The sequence below is a fragment of the Podarcis raffonei genome, chromosome 16, assembly GCF_027172205.1.
Source record: "Podarcis raffonei isolate rPodRaf1 chromosome 16, rPodRaf1.pri, whole genome shotgun sequence".
Taxonomy (NCBI): domain Eukaryota; kingdom Metazoa; phylum Chordata; class Lepidosauria; order Squamata; family Lacertidae; genus Podarcis; species Podarcis raffonei.
Window position 1 is genome coordinate 9,226,992 of NC_070617.1, and position 21,627 is coordinate 9,248,618.

General features: G+C 50.1%; 1 protein-coding gene across 7 annotated transcripts in view; it reads left to right on the top strand.

Moving 5' to 3' along the window:
- Window positions 1–28: 28 nt before the first annotated feature.
- ADAM15 (ADAM metallopeptidase domain 15) overlaps window positions 29–21,627 on the top strand; it is a 50,796-nt gene continuing 29,197 nt past the window's right edge. For 2 of the 7 annotated variants that reach the window (XM_053370151.1, XM_053370153.1), the window contains exons 1-13: window positions 628–1,103; window positions 7,423–7,526; window positions 8,169–8,251; window positions 9,732–9,810; window positions 10,983–11,059; window positions 11,195–11,378; window positions 11,838–11,903; window positions 14,430–14,498; window positions 15,296–15,465; window positions 15,884–15,965; window positions 17,956–18,110; window positions 18,228–18,402; window positions 19,241–19,333. In XM_053370151.1, coding sequence (XP_053226126.1) covers window positions 983–1,103; window positions 7,423–7,526; window positions 8,169–8,251; window positions 9,732–9,810; window positions 10,983–11,059; window positions 11,195–11,378; window positions 11,838–11,903; window positions 14,430–14,498; window positions 15,296–15,465; window positions 15,884–15,965; window positions 17,956–18,110; window positions 18,228–18,402; window positions 19,241–19,333 — 1,458 coding nt within the window. In that variant the 5' untranslated portion in view covers window positions 628–982. The other 5 variants (XM_053370149.1, XM_053370148.1, XM_053370152.1 and 2 more) reach the window with 5 other exon arrangements.

Consider the following 21,627-nt stretch of genomic DNA (forward strand, 5'->3'; position numbering starts at 1 on the left):
AGTAAAAATAAATAGTTTTAACAAAACAGTAAGCTAAAAAAAACCCAGATTTTAAAAATCGGCCAACATTCTACATATCTGGGTAGGTTTGCTTAAACAAAAATGTTTTTAGCAGGTGCCGGAAAAGACCTGACATCAATAGGCAGGGAGTTCCAAAGGGCGACTTCTTACAAATGTGGGACGACTATGCGGGTGTTATGCGCGGATTGCAACAGGGCCAGTCTTGCAGATTGGAGCAGCGGAGTGGGCGTGTTTGGGGTAAAGCGATTTCGCAAGTAAGATGATGATATTTTTTATGGTTGTTGTTATTGTTATTATTCTGTTTGGCAACTCCTGTCAGGTCCAAAATGCCATGCCTCGCCCTTCCCTCTGGAGCAGGGAAATCCCGAAACTCTCCACCGCCCCCCTTCCCCGCTGCTGCTCGGTGCCAATCCCTTTTCGGAAGCGGCGCCGCTTCCCAGCCTCGGAGCCCCTTCTTCGGCCGGGCGGAGATGCTGGCGCCTCGCCCGCCCGGTGCGCCCTCCTTGGGCGCGTCCCGGCCCTGCGCCAGCCGGGGAGGAGGGCGGGCGCGCCGCGGCTTCTCGGGCCGGGCTTTGGCAACGCGCAGCCGGGCGGAGGCTGAAGGTCGCTTGGGCAGGAAGTTCCCGTTCTCGGGCGGGCCCAGCAGCTGCGCTGCAATGCGAGGCGGGAGGGCGGGCGGAGGCGGCGGCGGCGGGGCCGAGGAGGAGGCGGCCCCTGATCCGTTGCAGCCCGGCCCCGGGGAGGGATTTAGCCGGAGCCTTGGCTGCTGCCCTGGCTGCTGCTCCGGAGCCAAGCTGCTCCCCTTCCCGGCCGCCCCGATCTCCGGCTGCTCTCCAAGCGAGCGCCCCGAAAGCGCCGCCAAGGGCGCACGGACCTCTCCAAGGAGCCGGCGGTTGTTGCGCGCTAGGGCGCACCGTCGGGGCGCCTCTTCCCGCGGCTCGCTGGCGGCTGCGAGAGACGCATGGCGCTGCTTTGGGGGGTCGGCGTACTTCTGGCTTCCTGCGCTCCCTTCGGGGTTGGCGGCTTTCTCCCCGGAGCGACGCCGGAGCGGCGCGAAGGCACTTCGAGAGCACGGAAGGACGGTGAGTCAGAGAGGCGTATGCCGTTTACCCCTTTCCCCGCCGCCCCTTGGGGCCGCCTTCACACGTTACTTCTTCCCAAGCGCGGGTCCGTTTGCAGTCAGCTACCACGCAGGCTGACCCGGGAAGCGAGAAACCGCGGCGGTGTTGGGAATCCCGAGTAAACACGCATGAAGATTTGCAGCATTAAAAAAACCCAGAAGCATAGCTTGGCTTGTTTTGATCCGCTACAACAACCCTGGAAGGTAGGTGGGTTATTGTGAAGCTTCCTGATTTCAAGTCAGTTCATTGGTCCATCTTCTATATATCCACACTGGCTGCCTAGCAGCAGCAGCAGCTCTCAATAAAGGTGTTTTTATTGCCAAGCTTACCTGGAGATGTTGGGGATTTAACCTGGAGCCTTTTGCATGCAGAGCAGGTGCTCACAATAATAAATCAGGCCAGCATTATTGCGTGTTGCAGAGAAAACAGCAGCTTGTCAGTAGTGAGGTGGGAGAGGTAGGAGCGGAATTTCCTGATGACTCAAGTTGCAGTTCTATTCATATCTGCAAAGAAGTCAATCCCGTTGGATTCGATGGTAAGTGGCGTTAGAATTGCAGCCTCTCTCTTCTAAGCTGTTATACCAGGGTGGGGAAACCTGTGTATTTCTCTCGCCAAATGTTTGCAGACTCCAGGTCCCATCATCCCATGCTGGCTGGAGCTGATGGGAGCTGGAGTTCGACCTCATGGGCCACATCCTTTGTACCTCTGTAAATGCATTTTTATGTGATCCCTGATTGGTTAGGACATGATTGGTCCAGGACAGGAGTGGAAAACCTGTAGACCTGCAGATATTGCTGGACTACAGCTCCCATCATCCCTGACCGTGGGTGCCATGCAATGTGCATGATCCTGGCATGCCCAGTCCCTTCATAGGAAATTTTGAGGGTGCTCGGGCACTCAGGGCCCCAAGGAGTTGGCACCTATGCCCCTGACCGTTGGCCAAACTGGCTGGGACTGATGTGAGCCAGACAACATCTGGAGTGTGACAATTTCCCCATCTCTGCCTGTGGTTTAGTTTATCCCACCATGGAGCCACTGGCCAACCCTCTTCATTGGAGGCAGACAAGATGAAGGTGCCCCTAAGCATGTTCAGAGGGCATTTGCATTCAAAGGTAAAGGGACCCCTGACCATTAGGTCCAGTCGTGGCCGACTCTGGGGTTGCGGTGCTCATCTCGCTTTACTGGCCGAGGGAGCTGTCATACAGCTTCCGGGTTGTGGCCAGCATGACTAAGCCGCTTCTGGCGAACCAGAGCAGTGCACAGAAACACTGTTTACCTTCCCGCCGGAGTGGTACCTATTTATCTACTTGCACTTTTATGTGCTTTTGAACTGCTAGGTTGGCAGGAGCAGGGACCGAGCAACGGGAGCTCACCCCGTCGCGGGGATTCGAACTGCCAGCCTTCTGATCGGCAAGTCCTAGGCTCTGTGGTTTAACCCACAGTGCCACCCGCGTCCCTGGCATTTGCATTGTCATGCAGTAAATAGACCCATATCAAATATTGGGAAATTTCCAAAATGGAGGGGGGGGGGAGTTGCTGCTAACAGATTTTAAGCCACACACCCCGTTACAAATTAAGCACTGAGTCATTTAGGCATGTTTTCATCGCGTTCAATGGGATTGCTCTCAAATAAGTATGACAGTAAGATTGCAGCCCTTAACTGCCCTGCCCTGGAAAATAACTGTGAACACTACGGACAGGTGCCTCTTTGAAAACGTGTCTTGCTCATCTAGAAAGCCGGGGTTGGCACTGTTTTCTGACTGCACCCTTGGTTGTGAGAGTCTGGGCTTCCTGTATGGTGTTTGGTGTACTCTTGCCCTCTGAATCAGCAGCCGAAAGAGCCAGTTTTTGCCATAGCTCAGTGGCGGAGCAACTGCATTGCACACAGGAGGTCTCAGGTTTCATCCCTGGCATCTCCAGGTAGGGCTGCGAGAGACTCCCTCTCTGAAAACCCTGCAGAGCTGCTGCCAGTCAGTGTAGACAGTACTGAGCTTTGATGGGCTTGACTCGGAAGAAGGCAGCTGCCTATATTCCTAGGTTCTCTCCCCATCTTGGGTGGAGGTTGCTGATTGCCGGAGAAGGCAGGTGAGGAGGATTTGGGGGGTGGAAGGGACACGGGTGGCGCTGTGGGATAAACCACAGAATCTAGGACTTGCTGATCAGAAGGTTGGCGGTTCGAATCCCCGCGATGGGGTGAACTCCCGTTGCTCAGTCCCTGCTACTGCCGACCTAGCAGTTCGAAAGCATGCCAGTGCAAGTAGATAAATAGGTACCACTCTGGCAGGAAGGTAAATGGCGTTTCCGTGCACTGCTCTGGTTCCCCAGGAGCGGCTTAGTCATGCTGACCACATGACCAGGAAGCTGTACGCCGGCTCCCTCGGCCAATAAAGCGAGATGAGCGCTGCAACTCCAGAGTCGGTTACGACTGGACCTAATGGTCAGCGGTCCCTTTCCCTTTCCCTTTCCCTCCATTTTTTAACAGTGGTTTGAGATGGAGAAATCAGCAGGTGTACTTTCCATGACATTGAAAGTAATACGATCACCTGTTCACTGCTGCAGGTCAAATTGCTGTTAAAGGCGCAGCTGCAGAAGTTGGCAACGCTAGACCAAACATCCATGAGTTTGTTTTCCAACAGGTTTATGAAGCCAAGAGCCCTCTCCCCATCATTAATCTCTCTAGCCCGTCCTTGGTTTCTTCAGACACAGTTGGGACTACAACTCCCATCCTCTGACCATGGACAATGATGGCTGGGAATGATGGGGGTTGTAGTCCCAGCAACATATGGGGACCAAGGTTGGGTGTGGCTGCTCTGCCGGCAGGTAGGCTGCCTCTGAACCTGGAGGCTCCGTTATCTGCTATCCTCGTTATGGTTACCTGTTTGAGAGTTGGCAGCCCTGGTCCTCCGCTTCCAAAACAATGTGGGATCGAGAAGTTTAGGATGAAGGGAGGTTAAAGGCTGCTTTTCAGAATTTATGCCTAGGGATATAAAGGGGATTTTGTGGGATCAGAGCAAAACTCCCATCTCTAGACCGTTATCTGTCTGCTCTCCCAACAGTGGCCAGTCAGATTCCTCTGGAAAACTCCAAGAACAAAGGCAGTAGCACGGCCCTTTCCTGTGTGAGAGAGCTGCTGCCAAGCCAGGATAAGCGATTCTGAGAGTGATCTGGATTAAGGCAGCTTCCTAGGATCCTAAAAAGCAGAGCTGGAGAAACTGCGGTCTTCCGGATGGTGCTGAACTCCACCTCCCATCTTCCCTGACCTGTGGGCCATTGCTGGCTGGGGCTGATGGGAGTCGGAGTCCAGCAACGCCAGGAAGGCTCCCTGTCCCTGCTTCACACCTCTGTTAAGTGCAGTTAACCTGTGATCCCCAATTGGTTGGGACGTGTGAAGGACAAAGGCAGGGAACCAGTGACCCTCTTAAAGGTGTTGGACTGCAACTCCCATCATCCCTGACCATTGGCTGCACTGGCTGATGGGAGTTGGAGTCCAACCAACCTTTGGTTTGGGCTGCTAAGAAATGGGGGGGAGCTGGAAGAGGTTTTTACTGTACTCCTTAAAAGCTACTCAACCCCCTGGAAGTGATGGGGGGGCATTGTGTGTCTGCACACTCAGCTTCTAGTGCCTCTCCAATAACAACGCTCTGTTTACGTTACTGTGCTCTCCTCGATCGGATGCAATCTTCCAAGAGGATCCTCACTCTGGCTTTCAACTTATCCTAAGTGCTGCACAGAAATCCATGTGGTTTCTGCTAATTTTTTTAATTGGTACCTCCACAATGGATTTTGGCTTTGCCCTTCTTGAGCTCCTGGGCTGCATTGTCTTCCAAGCAACCTTCTGGGGGCCAGATGCCAGGGGTGGGCAGGGCCAGATGTCAAAGTGAGCAGAGGAATACGGGCTTCCATCTGGCTAGCAGCCCCTGTGAGAACAGGATGTGGGCCTTTAGCCTGATCCAGCTGGGCCCTTCTGATGTGCTTTTCATGGCACCGTAGGGTTGGAAGGGAACTGTGAGGGTCATCTAGTCCAACCCCCCTGCAATGCAGGAATATGCACCTGTCCCTTACCGGGATCGAACCTGCAGCCTTGGCGTTGTCAGCACTATGCTCTCACCAGCTGAACGATTTTATGAACCTTCACTCAGACGGTCTTCACAGTTCTTAAATGGTGTAGCAAACAGGCGGTAGCTCATTGGTAGAGTGCTTGCTTTGCGTGCAGAAGGTGCCAGGTTCTGTTCCCAGGATCTCCAGGTAGGGTGGGATGAGACGCTTGTCTGAAATCCCAATTGAGCTGCTGCCAGCCCGTGCACGCAATACTTGGCTAGAAGGACCAACGTTCTGACTCTGCAGAAGGCGTCTTCCGAGGTTCCAGTTCCAATCAGTCATACGTTTTGAATGATGGGGGCTGGGGTCTTGCATTGTTTCTAGCGGGAGGCCCTGAACTTGGTGGCAGAGCGCATGCAGAATTATAGGGTTCAGCTCCCGGGATCTGGAAGCGACTTGTCTGAAATCCCAGAGAGCTGCTGCCAGCCAATGTAGACAATACTGCTCTTGATGGGCTGAATCTGCATAAGGCAGCTTCATAGATGGTAGGAAGGAGCTTAGTCCACCCAAATTCCTGGAATGCTGCTGCAGGCCAGTGTGATCAATCCTGATGTCGATGGACCAAAGATTGATTTAGAAAGACGTTTCCCTTTATCTGTGCACGTACATGTCAGGTCAAACAGCAGCCAGATACACCTTTACCAGGAACTGAGCCCCATCGAACAGAGGCAGGGGATGGTTCTGAATAAACATGCATGGGCTTGTAATGTTAGTCACCTTTTCTGCACCCCCCCCACTCCCTGCTTTCAGCTCACCACCCTCCCCTTTCCAGCACCATTTAAGCCCTTAAGCCTGTTTGAGCAAAGGCTCATTTGCTGCACATCTCAATGCACTGTGTCGAGTGATTCAGCAGAACCCCACTAAGAAAGGAAGTCCTTTCTTTAGTTCCTTGGAAGGAGGAGGGGGGGAGAAGTCTATTGTGACATAATCTTGCTTGTATTTCATCTCTAAAGCTGAATTCTGCTCGTGCAAAAGAATAATAATACTAAAAAAACTGTGCACAACACCACACAGGTTTCTAGTCCATAAGTCTGGAGAGGGACTCAAAAGTTAGGGCAGATCATTCTAGAGGACCTGCAGCCCCCTCCAAAGGTCAGACCGCCAGCACTCAAGGTGATGTATAGGGCTCGGCCTCCCATCAGCCTCTCAGGCAGTATGACTAGTGGTTAGAGACGGTGGGAGTTGGGGAGCCCAGCAATATCCGGAGGGCCAAGGTTCTGTCCACAACTGTTTCCATGCTTTTCAGAAGCTGAGCCAATTAGGCCTTGCAACTGTTTATAACAGTGTCCATTTGCATTATTCATTGAGGTGACGGCATCGCAAGCTTTCTCCATGGGGAATCCAGACTTTCCAAGATACCGATTTAATACATGGCTGGGCATAAAAGCTGGTGGGGGGAAAAGGGCTTTCAAGTGGATGGAGCAGAGAGGGAAGGGGAGCGGCGAATGCTTTGTTTTTTTGGCATTCCGTGTTGCACTGGAGAATAAATCTGTTTCCGTTTGCATTTAAAGGGGAACTTGTTACATCTGCACTTCCCGGAACAATCTGCAAACCAGAACGCCCTCCTTTGAAATGTGCAGTTCTCCAAATTTTGCAGTTCCGTCCTCCAGATGAGTGAGGGGTCTTCAAATACATATACCAGGACACTGTGTGCGTCAAAATGCATGCATTAGTCAAAAAGCCGTGCAGCAGTGCATTGTGTCTAGGAAAAGGTTATTTTGCAAAAATAATAGTTGAAATTGCATTCCAAAAAACGGGCATGAGAAATTAGCACTAAAATCAACAAGAATGAGAACCTCCAAGCACTTTTAATGTGATATGGCACCCTTTTATCATGTGTGCAGTGAAACCATAATTTTCATGCCTGGCAAATCTGGAACTGGACTTGATAATCTGATAACGCTGATCCTCTAGATTGTTGCTTTAACCCATGTGCTATTGGATTCATTCTACATGCCTATTTTGTAGTTTCGTTTTTCACCTGTTGTTAAATCCCTGTGGTTTTATATGCATTATATAGTGAAACGAAACCTTGGGCGGGGGGAAATTGACGCTGAAAAGCTGGTGAATTTTCACGAAGGCTTGGAAAAAAAACTAAGCGTAGATTGGAGTGGTGAGCCAAATTTAAGATTGCAGGAAAACATGAAACCTAGAGTAACCCCTTACCCATTCCCAATTTCAGATGTTGGGACCCAGCGGCCATGGGATGACAGGACCTGTTCGTGGCCCATCTCGCCAATGATCCTGCGAGGCGGGCAGCCCGTCAGCCTGAAGGAGACGGCGTTGGTGAGTTTCCCTGCCGGCTTTCCAGCTGGAGAGAGATCTGTTAACCGGGAGAAAGCTGGAGGCGGTCGGAAAGGGGGCAGTGGAGCAGCTGCGGTGACACCGTGACCTCGAGCTGAGCTGGCCAAATGAGCTCATCGCGCTCTGCAACCGGTGCCACTCGCCTCCCCCTCTCCCCAAGCCTTCAGCCTGCCCTCCCAGTCCTATGCCTGACCCACGGATGCTGGGAGCCTTCAAGCATTTCCGGGTATTACTCCTAGGCAGGAAACGCTGGGTGGGGATGGCTAGGGTGGGGGGAGAGAAGCAGACCCCCCTGCGCAGCATGCTCGGTCACACACAACCCCCGCTCCCCTTCACGCCTGCAGGAGGACAATGAGCTAAGCTGGGCGAGGTGCTTCCTGCCATCAAGGGGACGAAGGAAGCTTTTTTTCCCCTGCCCTAGGTTTGGCCTTGGTGAAGGGGACACTTTTGGAAAGAGATTAGCTTGCATGCAGAGATCTGGCCCCAGAGGGTGGTCTCAGCCACTTGCTCTGGCTCACAGCGATACCCCTTCTTACTAAGCAGGGGCAGGTGGGATCTGTCCACACAGAAAACATGATGGGTTCTCTGTCACCTTCTGCCAACCATCACCTCTCTCCTTCTCAGGGGTCTCAGGGCTTCCCGGCTCGGCTGAGGGTTGCACTGGAGGTCGAGGGAGATCGCCTTCTCCTGGACTTGGTACAGAATCGGTGAGTTCGGGTTTGCATCATGGACAGAAGTGACAAGCGCCTTCTAACCAGAAATCTCTAGCTTTGCCCCTGGAATTACAGTGGTACCTTGGGTTACATACACTTCAGGTTACAGACTCCGCTAACCCAGAAATAGTACCTCGGGTTCAGAACTTTGCTTCAGGATAAGAACAGAAATCGTGCTTTGGCGGCGCGGCGGCAGCAGCAGGAGGCCCCATTAGCTAAAGTGGTGCTTCAGGTTAAGAACAGTTTCAGGTTAAGAACGGACCTCCGGAACAAATTAAGTACGTAACCAGGGGTACCACTGTATTTTGGTTCCTGCTTCAATACTCCGCAGCCACCATCACATTAAAACAACCCACAGGAAATAAAGCAGGGGGCCATGTCCACCATTTTATCCTAACCCCCTCCCCGAATCTTTGTGTAATCCAGTGGTTCTCCAAGGGTGTCGCGCAGAGGATGGCAAGTGTGGCAGGGAGATGCGAGGAGAATCAGAGAAACGTTTAAACATTTCAGTGTAGTACAGGCGACGGCTGTTTTTGCTGGTCCAATATGTGTGTGACAGCACATCCATACATCGCAACAAACCCAGAAGTGGCCGGAAAAGGAGGTTGGATGGGAGAAGGACGGGCGTTTGTATGCTCCGTCGACACATGCAAGGGTCAGGAACGTAACCCTCGTGCAAAATGGCCGTTACCTGTATAGTATTTTATACTATATTCTGCAAAAAATTATTTGCAGAATATGGCTCGATATCTTCTCAAACTGAGAGCAAAGAGTGTCAAGCAATGTTGAGGACAATCCCAGTTGCAATCTTTTTGTTTTCCATTGCATTTCTTACCATTGAAAAATTCAATGTGGCACAGCAAATGTTTATTCTGAAAGTGTGGCCTAGAGAAAAGAGTTTGAGAGCTGCAGTAACCCAAGATCCCTGCAGGATCAGGCCAAAGGGCCATCTAAGCTCAGTCTGATCTGCCTGTGGGGCTCCAGGGTTTCATAGAAAGGGATATTCCCAGCCCTGTCTGAAGATGCTACAGTGGTACCTCGGGTTACAGCTGCTTCAGGTTACAGATGCTTCAGGTTACAGACTCCGCTAACCCAGAAATAGTACCTCGGGTTAAGAACTTTGCTTCAGGATGAGAACAGAAATCCCACAGCGGCGGCAGCAGGAGGCCCCATTAGATAAAGTGGTGCTTCAGGTTAAGAACAGTTTCAGGTTAAGAACGGACCTCCGGAACAAATTGAGTTCTTAACCTGAGGTACCACTGTATTGGGGATTGAACCCGAGACCTTCTGCATGCAAGGCACGTTCTCTGCTAGGGTCCCTCGCCTAAAAATCAATTAAGTTTCCAGTCCTCATGGTTCTGATTCAAGGGGTGAGTTTTAAAAAGGAGCTTTGCTGCCATCTTTTCCCTGCGACCTTCCTGCGTCCTCCAAATCCACGGTCTTTCCCTGCTGATTTGTATGTCTTCCATCGTAGGGAGCTGCTGGCAGGCACCCAAGGACTCGTCTATTACCTTTCCAACGGGGAGAGGGCGACGCATCCGACAAGCACAGAGGTGGGCATCTGTTTTTCTGGCTCTGCACAGCCCATTCCTCTGCTGGCACCCATCCCCGCCGAGATCCGGGGCCTGGAGAACATTTATTCCTGGGCCCACCTCCTCTGCCAGCTGGGACTCTGCCACGATGCAGAAGTTTCAGCGGAGGTGCCAACTCCAGGGCTGGAGAAGCAGGCTGGGATCTGAGCGGGCAGCGATTGGCCAGGAAAGAGAGATTGGGGTCATGGCAGCAGAGGGTTCACAGGAAAAAGGTCCAGCCTGTGGGCGGAAACTCTGAAAATGGCGGATTTCACGTTGGGAAAGGGTAGCTGCCTCAGGCCTCTCATAGTCCAACCACACTGTGTATGATTCTGGTTGTTGTATAGTGGTACCTCAGATGCTTCAGGTTACAAACTCTGCTAACCCAGAAATAGTACCTCGGGTTAAGAACTTTGCTTCAGGATGAGAACAGAAATCGTGCTCTGGCAGCACGGCAGCAGCAGGAGGCCCCATTAGCTAAAGTGGTACCTCAGGTTAAGAACAGTTTCAGGTTAAGAACGGACCTCCGGAACGAATTAAGTTCTTAACCCGAGGTACCACTGTATTCTCAAAAAGGTTATTGTGGAGCTGGGAAGGGTTAAGTTAAGGGTTATATTTAAAGCACTTTAAGCTGCCATGCTTTCCCCAAAGAATTCTGGGAGCTGTAGTTTGTGAAGGGCCATGAGAGTTGTTAGGAGACCCCTGATTCCCTTACGGAGAACTACGGTTCCCAGAGTTTCCTATGAAGAAGAGGGAATGGTTGTTAAACCACTCTGGGAATTGCAGCTCCTTCAGGGGAGAAGGGAGGCCGCCTGACAATGCTCAGCACCCTTAGCAAACTCCAGCTCCCATAATTCTTCAGGGGAAGCCATAGAACGGCATCACAGTGCTTTACAACGTATGGTGTAGATGTTTATAGACTTGGAAGGACCACACAGGTCATCAGGTCTAATTCCCGGCAGTGCAGGAATCCTTTACTCGACGCACGGCTCGAACCCACAACCCTGAGATGAAGAATCTCTTGCCGTACCGACTGAGCTATCCTAGGTCATGTGGCCCCAGTGGTCAAGGGGATGGGGCAAATCTCCTGTGAGAAAAGCAGGGGGCAGGGCTATAACGCTGTGCTTATTCTCCCTGCTTTCTCCGTCTTCCAGGGCAATTGCTGCTATCGAGGCAAGATCCAGGGCTACCGAGACTCCTGGGCCAATGTCTGCGTTTGCTCTGGACTAAGGTATGAGGAGAGGCTGGACGAGGCGAAGCTCTGTGGGAGGACAGAGGGTTTACCCCTGAGCAGATTCCTTTCACTCTTGCGGTTTTCCATGGGCAAAAATGTGGTTGACTGTTTATTTTCTTTCTGCCCTGCCAGTGGTCTCCTGGTTGTGTCCAGCGACAGGAGCTACAGCCTGGAGTCCAGAGCAGAAGAGGATCAGGGTACGAGGGCCTACAGACTTGAGTCGGTCAGGCAAGAGACGGGGGAATGCGTGCTGGTCTCTCTGTCCCGGGGACAGTTCCACCCGAGGCCACAGCCCGAGCGCAGCTGGCTACAAAGGGTACGTTTTGAACATGTGGGCCAGAGCATTGGCCCAGCAGGCCCTGTGCTGCTTATTCTGACCAGCAGTAGCAATCCAGGTGCTTAGGGTAAAAGCCTCAGCGCCTAGGGCTTGCCGATCGAAAGGTCGGCGGTTCGAATCCCCGCGGTGGGGTGCGCTCCCGTCGTTCGGTCCCAGCGCCTGCCAACTTAGCAGTTCGAAAGCACCCCCGGGTGCAAGTAGATAAATAGGGACCGCTTACTGGCAGGAAGGTAAACGGCGTTTCCGTGTGCTGCGCTGGCTCGCCAGATGCAGCTTTGTCACGCTGGCCACGTGACCCGGAAGTGTCTCCGGACAGCGCTGGCCCCCGGCCTCTTGAGTGAGATGGGCGCACAACCCCAGAGTCTGTCAAGACTGGCCCATACGGGCAGGGGTACCTTTACCTTTACCTTTAACAGTGTTTTTTGCCCCGTCTCCCAGGCGAAGCGCGAGGTGGAGCCTGAACGTGGATTCGTGGAGCTAGTGATGGTGGCCGACCAGGCAGAGGTGAGACAATGCTCGTACCGCCCCCCATGGCAAAGCCCTTAACACAAACGCAAACACATTCCTCGTAGCTTCCCAGAAATAAAGTTGCCGTCTCTTCTAAAATGCACCGCAAATGTACAGTTTTACCCAGTGAGGGACATTTCCCAATTGGCCGGTTCCTCAAGTTGCCAGATCTCAACGAGGAGAGGTTTCCTTGTTTCTCCTTGTTCCCTCATTGTCCCCATCGGAAACCAAATCACCAGGGAAAGCTGCACTGAATGTTTCCGATGGTTAAATCTGTTGCTGTTTGGTAAATCTATTGCAGCTGCAGTATGCAGAAAGGAGTAAGTCTGGTAAGATGACTAGTTGAAAGGGTAAAGAAATCTTTAGGTCTTTAAGTCGTGACATACAGAGCTGCTCAAAGTATAGTCATGCCTTGGAAGTTGAACAGAATCAGTTCCGGAAGTCCGTTTGACTTCCAAAATGTTCAGAAACCAAAGCGCGGCTTCTGATTGGCTGCAGGAAGCTCCTGCAACCAATCGGAAGCAGCGGAAGCTCCATCGGATGTTTGGCTTCCAAAAATAGCTCACAAACTGGAACGATCACTTCCGGGTTTGCGATGTTCAGGAGCCAAAATGTCCGAGAACTAAGCTGTTCGAAAACCAAGGTATGACTGTACTGTATAGTTTTTTACATGTGGCTAGAATGGGGCCGCGGGTGGCGCTGTGGGTAAAAGCCTCAGCGCCTAGGGCTTGCCGATCGAAAGGTCGGCGGTTCGAATCCCCGCGGCGGGGTGCGCTCCCGCTGCTCGGTCCCAGCGCCTGCCAACCTAGCAGTTCGAAAGCACCTCCGGGTGCAAGTAGATAAATAGGGACCGCTTACTGGCGGGAAGGTAAACGGCGTTCCGTGTGCTGCGCTGGCTCGTCAGATGCAGCTTGTCACGCTGGCCACGTGAGCCGGAAGTGTCTTCGGACAGCGCTGGCCCCCGGCCTATAGAGTGAGATGGGCGCACAACCCTAGAGTCTGTCAAGACTGGCCCGTACGGGCAGGGGTACCTTTGCCTTTACCTTTAGAATGGAGCTAAGAAGTTGACACAAGCACATGCTAACTCAGCACTGGCTAAACATGGAGGAGAAGCAGGAAGAAAGTAAAGCCTTGGAACATAATCTGTTCATCCACAAGTAGCCCCTGAAGGGAGGAATCTGCACAAATGCAGGAGTGAGGCCTTGTCATCATATAGAACACATGTCCTCAGAGAACTGGACTGGTTGTCGATTTGCTACCAGCTCAAGTTCAAGCTATAAAGCCCTTAACAACTGGGGCCAGTTTACCTGTGAGATTGTGTTGCCCCAGACGTGCCCACTTGACCAAGCTGTGTAACTGGCACGGCTACAAGTGCCACATAATACCTGCTCCATATTCATAAGAAATTGATCTTTTCCTGCGGCAGCACCAGCAACTTTGGAACTCCCTGCCATTTGACATCAGGCAGACGCTTTCGCTGGACTCTTCTCAGCGCCTGCTAAAAACATTTCTGCTTAGACGTGCCTCCCCAAACACCTAGAGTTTTTTTTTAATGTATGTTTTAGTCTGTTTATTGCGGGTTTTATTTCTGTGCTTCAAATAGTCATTTTTAACTATTTATGCTGATGATTCCTTTGTTTTATTCTCTCTGTAAACCGCTTTTAGGTGGGTTGTTGTAGTTTGTTTGTTTTGTTTTTAAACCGAGCGGTGTGTAAATCTTAGAAAATAAATAAAAATATAGGAATTCCAGTGGAGATAAAAAGTAAATTAGAAAAGGTTTGAGTAAGAACACCGTGGAGGTGAGGGTCAGAAAGTCAACATACGAAGGAAAGTAATTATTTGATTTGAAGGTTATTGTGAAAATGTTTGAAAAACTTAAAATATGTATATGTATACATTGGTACCTCGGTTCTCAAACTTAATCCTATCCAGGAGTCTATTTGACTTCTGGAGTCGTTAAAAAATCAAGGTGTGGCTTCTGATTGGCTGCAGGAGCCTCCTGCGCTCAAGCGGAACCCATGTTGGACGTTTGGCTGCTAAAAATGTTTGCAAACCTGAACTCTTACTTCTGGGTTTGCGGTGTTCGGGAGCCAAGCCATTGAACAACCAAGTTACCACTGTATATAAATACAGTGGTACCTCGGGTTACATATGCTTCAGGTTATGTACGGTTCAGGTTGCAGACTCCGCTAACCCAGAAATAGTGGTTCAGGTTAAGAACTTTGCTTCAGGATAAGAACAGAAATCATGCTCCGGCGGCGCAGCAGCAGCAGCAGAAGGCCCCATTAGCTAAAGTGGTGCTTCAGGTTAAGCACCTTCTGTCCAGAGAAGCAGGAGGCATGATCAGAGTTCCTGCGCACATTGCTGCCAGGCAGAAGTGTTTGAGGAGGGGCGTGGCCTGGAGGAGGAGGGGCGTGGCCTGGGGAGAGTTCCGAGGGCCAGGCAGAGAGATGCAGAGAGCTGAGCTTGGCCCCCAGTGTCTGAAGTCCCTCCCCACTACCTCCGCTTCTGTTTCCTTTTCAGTTCGAGCTGAACCCCGACCTTAACTGGACGCAAACACGGATGCTGGAGATCGCCAGCCACATGGACGGGGTGAGTGGCTGCCCTAGGCGGATGTGGGTGGCGCACGTGGGAATTGTAGTTTGACGACGTCCTTGGACTCCAGTTCCCATCAGCCAGTATGGCTGATTGTCATGGATTATGGGAGTTGTAGTCCAAATCCTCTTCCAGGTTAGGGGAGGTTGGCTAGGCAATTCTCGGTTGGGTTTCCCCTGACGCCAGGCAGCTTCATATATATTGGGGAACTGTCTTTGCTTTTGCTTTTTAAAAGACATTTCTCCAAATGCTTCAGTGTTTACCTCGCACGGAGAGTAATTTTGGGGAGAGCTCGGCAGGAAATTTGCAGCTTAGGACCCAAGAACCTTAAGGGCTGCTGCTACCTTCAGCTCTGCCTTCTGGGCTGAGGTCTTCTGAGGGGATGCTTTGATGGCCGACGCTCCTGAGAGCCGGCTGGACTTTGCCGGGGCAGAGCCTTTTGTATGGCAGGGTCCTGACCTATGGAAATCCCTTCCCCTAGAGTTTCGACAGGAATAATCCCTGCTTGGTATTTGGATATCTTCTAAAAAAGAAACATCCTGGATTATTCAGACAGGGCCTTTCGAATGTGCAATTCTTTGCCAAGCAGCTTTGACTAATGTGCTTGACACTTTTATGACGATCTTGTTATTTTTAGTCTGTATACTGCCTTGCAAAATTTATAATTATTTAAATGAATGAATGAAAGCACTCACCCCTTTTTTTTTCTCTTGCCCTCTGACCTTTTCCTTTCCTTTCCTTTTTTTTCTTTTAAAAACCCACACTCTCCTATTTTCTTCCCCTCCTCTGCCCAGTTTTACCGGACGGTGGGTCTGCGGGTGGCTCTCGTCGGCCTCGAAGTCTGGAACAAGGGGAACCGCGTTTCTGTGGACGGTTCCCCACGGGCAGTTCTGGAGCGGCTCCTGCGGTGGAGGCAGGAGGAGCTGCTTCCTCGGATCCCACACGACAGCGTCCAGCTTATCATGTAAGGAGCCTGAGGGTTAGCCGCCCTGAGTCCAGTCTTGGCCGGAAGGGCGGGATACAAATGGGCATGGATTGACACCAACCAGGGCTGTAGGCGGGGCCTGCACTATTGATGGGCAGGGATTGACACTAACCAGGGCTGTGGGCGGGGCCTGCACTATTGATGGGCAGGGATTGACACTTACCAGGGCTGTAGGCAGGGCCTACACTTTTGATGGGCAGGGATTGACTCTACTGGGGCTGTGGGCGGGGCCCGGAAACATGATGGGCGGGGCTATCCTGCAGCCTGCCCGCTCAGCTGTGGCAGAATTCCCAATGTGTACTTGCCTCTGTCTTGTGTAAAACCTTATCTCTTCCCTCCTCCATGCCCCGTTTTGGTGATCTTCTCTCGCACTTCTTTTTCCTGCCCTGCCCCATAGGGGATCTCCATTCACCGGGGGCTCAATAGGAACGGCCACGCAGGGTTCGATTTGCTCCCATCGCTCTGGCGGGGTCAGCATGGTGAGTACTTGTGCCCCTTGCTTTCTCAGAGGCCAGGGTAGCGGCATGTTTCTGGATAGCCCAGGTAAGCGGGTGCCTGTTGCATTACTATCTGTTCCATGAAACCAGGGCAGCCTCATTGAAAGTCTTGCTTGGAGTTGCTGTGGAGCTGTGCTTCTGATGTTTTGGGGGGAGACTGACCCACCTGGAGTGTCAGGGTTCTGCATTTGTGTAGACGTTTGACTTCGAGTTTGCATCTTTATGTTCATTTGTTAAATGTTGCAGAGCTTTTTGTTCCAGCCAGATTTAATATCCTCCCGACCCAAGTGCTTTGGGGCAGCGATGCTGGCGCTCCTCTTTCCTTAAGGGTATTATGGTCTGTAATAATCAGGAGCTGGGATCTGTAGACAGCTGTCCTTCTGTTTAAGTGACTTAGGCAGGAGACAATTGGCCTTTTGCTGGCCAAACTTCTGGGAAGGTCAGTTCAGTTTTATGTTAGATATTTAATGGAAGAAAAACCCCAAGGTATCACTCGCAGTGGTTAAATTTCTGCCAGTAACACTGGGAGCAAGAAACATCTCGCCGCCTGAAACTTTAAGGGCCATTTTTCAGGGACTAATGTGCAATTATTGTAGCTGTATATGATGGTTCTTACATTGTGCAGTACTTTACAATCTGTTTTGCTCCGAGATTGTTTCGTATGGTGTGTTTCTTTTGGCCTATTGACCGTAATAAATTGATTGATGGATGGATACGCTTTTGGGGTTTGAGGTGAATCATGGAGAAGTGGAACAAAACAGAAAGGGTCACAGTCCTGATCTGTTTAGCACAAGTAGTATCCTGGGAAGAATAGCATAAAAGTAAAAACAAAGAATAAATGAAGTGTGTGTGTGTGTGTGTGTGTGTGTATATATATATATGTATATATATATATATATATATATATATATATATATATATATATATATAAATAATATAAATAAAGAGGTATTCATCTTTTAAACGCCTGCTGAAAACTTTTCTGTTCCATCAAGCTTATGCTTGACAAGACACCTTTCCGCAACATTTATCTGATTCTATTTTATTGTATGCTTTTTATGTCGTTTTACATATATAAGGTAACCTTCCATAGTTTGCACATTAATATTTTTTTTTACTTGTTCATTGAACTACAGAAAGGGAAGAGAGAGCGGGGAGAAAAACAAGTACATAATCGAGATGAACAAATCTCTTTCTAGTCTCTTCACACAATGCTCTTTCCAATAGACCACAAAACAGTTCCATCTCTCCCCATTGATTATATATCCCACCTCATGTGTTTTCTCTTTTTCTGGATTATATCTGTTGTTTTATCCATCACTGCCACCTCCACACATTCCTGAAGAGATGGTGAATCTGTTGTCCTTGCATTTCCTTTCCCACAGGGTTTTTTGTGGCCCTTAACTAAGGATCTTTATTCTTTATGAGTTAGCGGTATACTGTATATGCAAGTGTTTTTATGAATGAATAAAGGAGGAGTTGTTGTTTAGTCGTTTAGTCGTGTCCGACTCTTCATGTCCCCCTGGACCAGAGCACGCCAGGCACTCCTGTCTTCCACTGCCTCCCGCAGTTTGGTCAAACTCATGTTGGTAGCTTCGAGAACACTGTCGAACCATCTCGTCCTCTGTCGTCCCCTTCTCCTTGTGCCCTCCATCTTTCCCAACATCAGGGTCTTTTCCAGGGAGTCTTCTCTTCTCATGAGGTGGCCAAAGTATTGGAGTCTCAGCTTCACGATCTGTCCTTCCAGTGAGCACTCAGGGCTGATTTCCTTCAGAATGGATAGGTTTGATCTTCTTGCAGTCCATGGGACTCTCAAGAGTCTCCTCCAGCACCTCCAGGTCGCGAAGAGTCGGACACAACTAAAAAACTAAACAACAACAAAAGGAGGAGTGTGAATTAGGTTGGCTTGCTCAAAAATGCGTACCAAAGGGAGTCGCAGAGCAATCTCCAGCTGTCTTTTCTCCTCTTCCAGGACCACTCGGTCAGCCCCTTGATGATTGCCTCAACTCTTTCGCACCAGCTAGGCCACAACCTGGGCCTTGACCACGATGGCGCTGGCTGCAGCTGTGACGGCTCTGGCCCTAACTTTCCCCCTGGTCGCAGCTGCATCATGGAGCCACTGACGGGGTGAGCCTCTGAACGCGTGTGGGGTTTTCCTCCCCACCACGGGTGGTTGGGTGGACTGCTGAAATGCAGGGGGTTTGAGGACACCCCGCCTCTGACCGTTTCCCTCTTCTCTGCCAGCATCATGCCCGGTTTAACCTTCAGCAGCTGCAGCCACCGGAAGCTCCAGCAGATCCTGCAGAGCGACCGGGTGTGGTGCCTCCTGGACGTGCCGGATCCAGGGCGCCTGGTGGATTCTCGCTGTGGGAACTTCCTTGTGGAGGACAAGGAGGAGTGCGATTGCGGCCTCCTGGTGGTACGAAGGGCACCTCTCTCCCCATCTTCCTCCTCCTCTCCTTTTATTTTTATTTTATTTTTTTATTTATACCCCTCCCATCTGGCTGGGTTTCCCTGCCACTCTGGGTGGCTCCCATCATCATCAAGCAATAAATAATCAAACATTAAAAACTTCCCTAAACAGGACTACCTTCAGATGTCTTCTAAACGTCAGATAGTTGTTTATTTCCTTGACATCTGATGGGAGGGCGTTCCACAGGGCGGGCGCCACTACCAAGAAGGCCCTCTGCCTGGTTCCCTGTAACCTCACTTCTCGCAATGAGGGAACCGCCAGAAGGCCCTCGGAGCTGGACCTCAGTGTCTGGGCTGAACGATGGGGGTGGAGACGCTCCTTCAGGTATATGGGGCGAGGCTGTTTAGGGCTTTAAAGGTCAGCACCTTTGCCCCATGCAGCTTCCAGATGCCCTTGCTGTGTAGTAGTAGTAGTAATAGTAATAATAATAATAATAATAATAATAATAATAAATAATTTTATTATTTGTACCCCATCTATCTGACTGGGTTGCTCCATTTATGAGGAGGGTTAAGTCCTCTCAGGTATGACTTATCCATATAGAGGCCTCAGCACAGAAGCCTAGGCCGAAAAGGGTCCCCTTGAAGTAGAGAGTTCTCCTGTGTAATTAACGGAGAAAGCTGGAGTTGGTGTGAAGGCTGCATCCTCTACGTTTTGCTGAGAGCCTGCTTTGGCTTTGCTCAGCTCACTGCGGCCCGGTATAGTTGTGCATGTTAAGCCTAAGCAAGGATCTGGGGCAGCCCAGTAGGTTTTTCACTGAACTTCTGCCTTTCTCCTTTTTCAGGAGTGTACAGACCCATGTTGCAATGCGAGCTCATGCAAGCTGATGCCCGGAGCCCAGTGCGCCACAGGGGGAGCCTGTTGCCACGAGTGCAAGGTAAGTTGTCAGAGCAGAGGAGGGAACATCCGCCAGTGGTTTCTCAGCCCTGCCTCGAAGAGGTGTTGCGTTCTCGTTCACACAAGCCCTCTGATAATTTGACTTTTAAGTGAAAGCTTGCATGTTCCACCTAAAGATTTGTATATGTATTTGACCCGTGCAGGAGACCTGCTGGCCTGTGACTGACAAGGCATGTTGGCCCCAAGTCTCTCTTGGGCCCCCTTTTGAGCCCCCAACTCTGATCTTGCACTAGTTATCTGAGGCCCTTCTCTGGGTGCCCCCTCCCTGAGTGGTCCCATGGGTGGCAACACGAGAGCAGGGCCTTCTCAGTGGTGGCTCCTCGCTTGCAGAATGCTCTTCCCAGAGAGGCCTGCCTGGTGCCATCAATACATACATTTAGACCCCAGACAAAAACATTTATTTTCTGCCAGGCCTTCAGCTTTTAATTCTCAGTAGCCTCTTTGTGTGCATGTGGTGTTCCAACCCTGCCTTTTAAAAATGTGAATGTATTCCAGATTTTTCTCTTTTGTGTGACGGTTTTGATGTGAATATTATTTGATTGATGTTGTATGTTGTTTGAGTTGCTTTTTTGTGGCAAATATTTTTTATGAACTACAATAATTTAGGGGTGTGTTTGCAGCACACAACTCCTAAGAGGCATTTTTATGATTTTATGACACCTCCTTGATGGCCAGAAACTTGATTTATTGCACTAATTTATTATACTGCTTAATGTTGCAATAGGCTTCCAAGCAGTTTGCAAGTATTAAAATCAGTTACAATGAGAAATAGCATTTTCATGTTCCTAGCTTAATAATAATAATAATAATAATAATAATAATAATAATAATTAAAATGTATATAAATATACAATAATAAGAGTACATTCATTTGAAAAAAGGAATAGACAACGGGATAGACAGGCAGTCCAAAGTGTTGGTATATATATGATTTTGGAATAGTTTTTTGTTTGTTTTTTCCTTTTAGTATATAAACTTTGTATACATGCTGAAAATTATAGTATAATAAGCCTTGTGATGTAATATGATAATGTTTACCGATGTAGCATAAGAACTTTAATAAATAAATAACATTCAAATAATAATAATAATAATTAATTGTATACCGCCCTTCATCCACAGATCTCAGGGCAGTTCACCACATAACTCTGATTCTCCTCTCAGAGCTACAATTCCCAGAGTTCCCTGTGAAGAGGGATTGATTGTTAAATTGCTCTGGGAGAGGGATGACAGGGGTCTCCTGACACCTTTCAGCCCCCTTAACTAATACTTTGGGTGGAAACCATGACTATTCATAGCGCTTTAAAGTTGGGTGCGGCTGGGGCCAGAGGTGTGGCGTATCCCCTCCTCCTTGCAGGCTCTGCCAACCCTATGTCCCTCTTCCTACCATCTTCAGCCTATACGGCCTAGGACCCTCGTACCTATGGGACCGCCTCTCCTGGTATGTCCCACAGAGGACCTTACGGTCTGCAAACAAAAACATCTTGGAGGTCCCGTTCCACAGGGAGGTTAGGCTGGCCTCGACCAGAGCCAGGGCCTTTTCGGCTGTGGCCCCGATCTGGTGGAATGCTCTGTCACAAGAGACTAGGGCCTTTCTTCAGGTGCTGTAAGACGGAGCTGTTCCACCAGGCCTTTGGCCAGGGCACAGTCTGACCCCCTTCTTTGGTAATCCTCACAGAACTCTAGTCCAATGGTTGCCATCAATTTGATTTTGAATTGATTTTAGAATGCATTGACTTTAGAATATACAGTGGTACCTCAGGTTACATACGCTTCAGGTTACATACCATTTCTAAAGCTCCTCCTCTCCTGGATGTTTCCCAAGCAGTCTTACACTGCTTCTGCCCACTTCTGTTCCGCTCCCCTTGTTATTCTCACGGGATGATAGATTTGGAAGGGACCTTGAGGATCATCTAGCCCAGCCCCCCCCCCGCAGTACAGGACTGTGTCCTAAACGGGAATCGAACCTGTAACCTTGGCATTGCCAGCACCACGCTATACAATAGGTTCCTCAGTGTTAAATAACCACACATACACAATTTTTAGTGAACGTTCCCTTGTAGTTGCTAACAAATATTTACAGTGGTACCTCGGGTTACATACGCTTCAGGTTACAGACTCCGCTAACCCAGAAATAGTACCTCGGGTTAAGAACTTTGCTTCAGGATGAGAACAGAAATGCTGCGGCGGCCTGGCGGCAGCAGGAGGCTCCATTAGCTTCAGGTTAAGAACAGTTTCAGGTTAAGAACGGACTTCTGGAACGAATTAAGTACT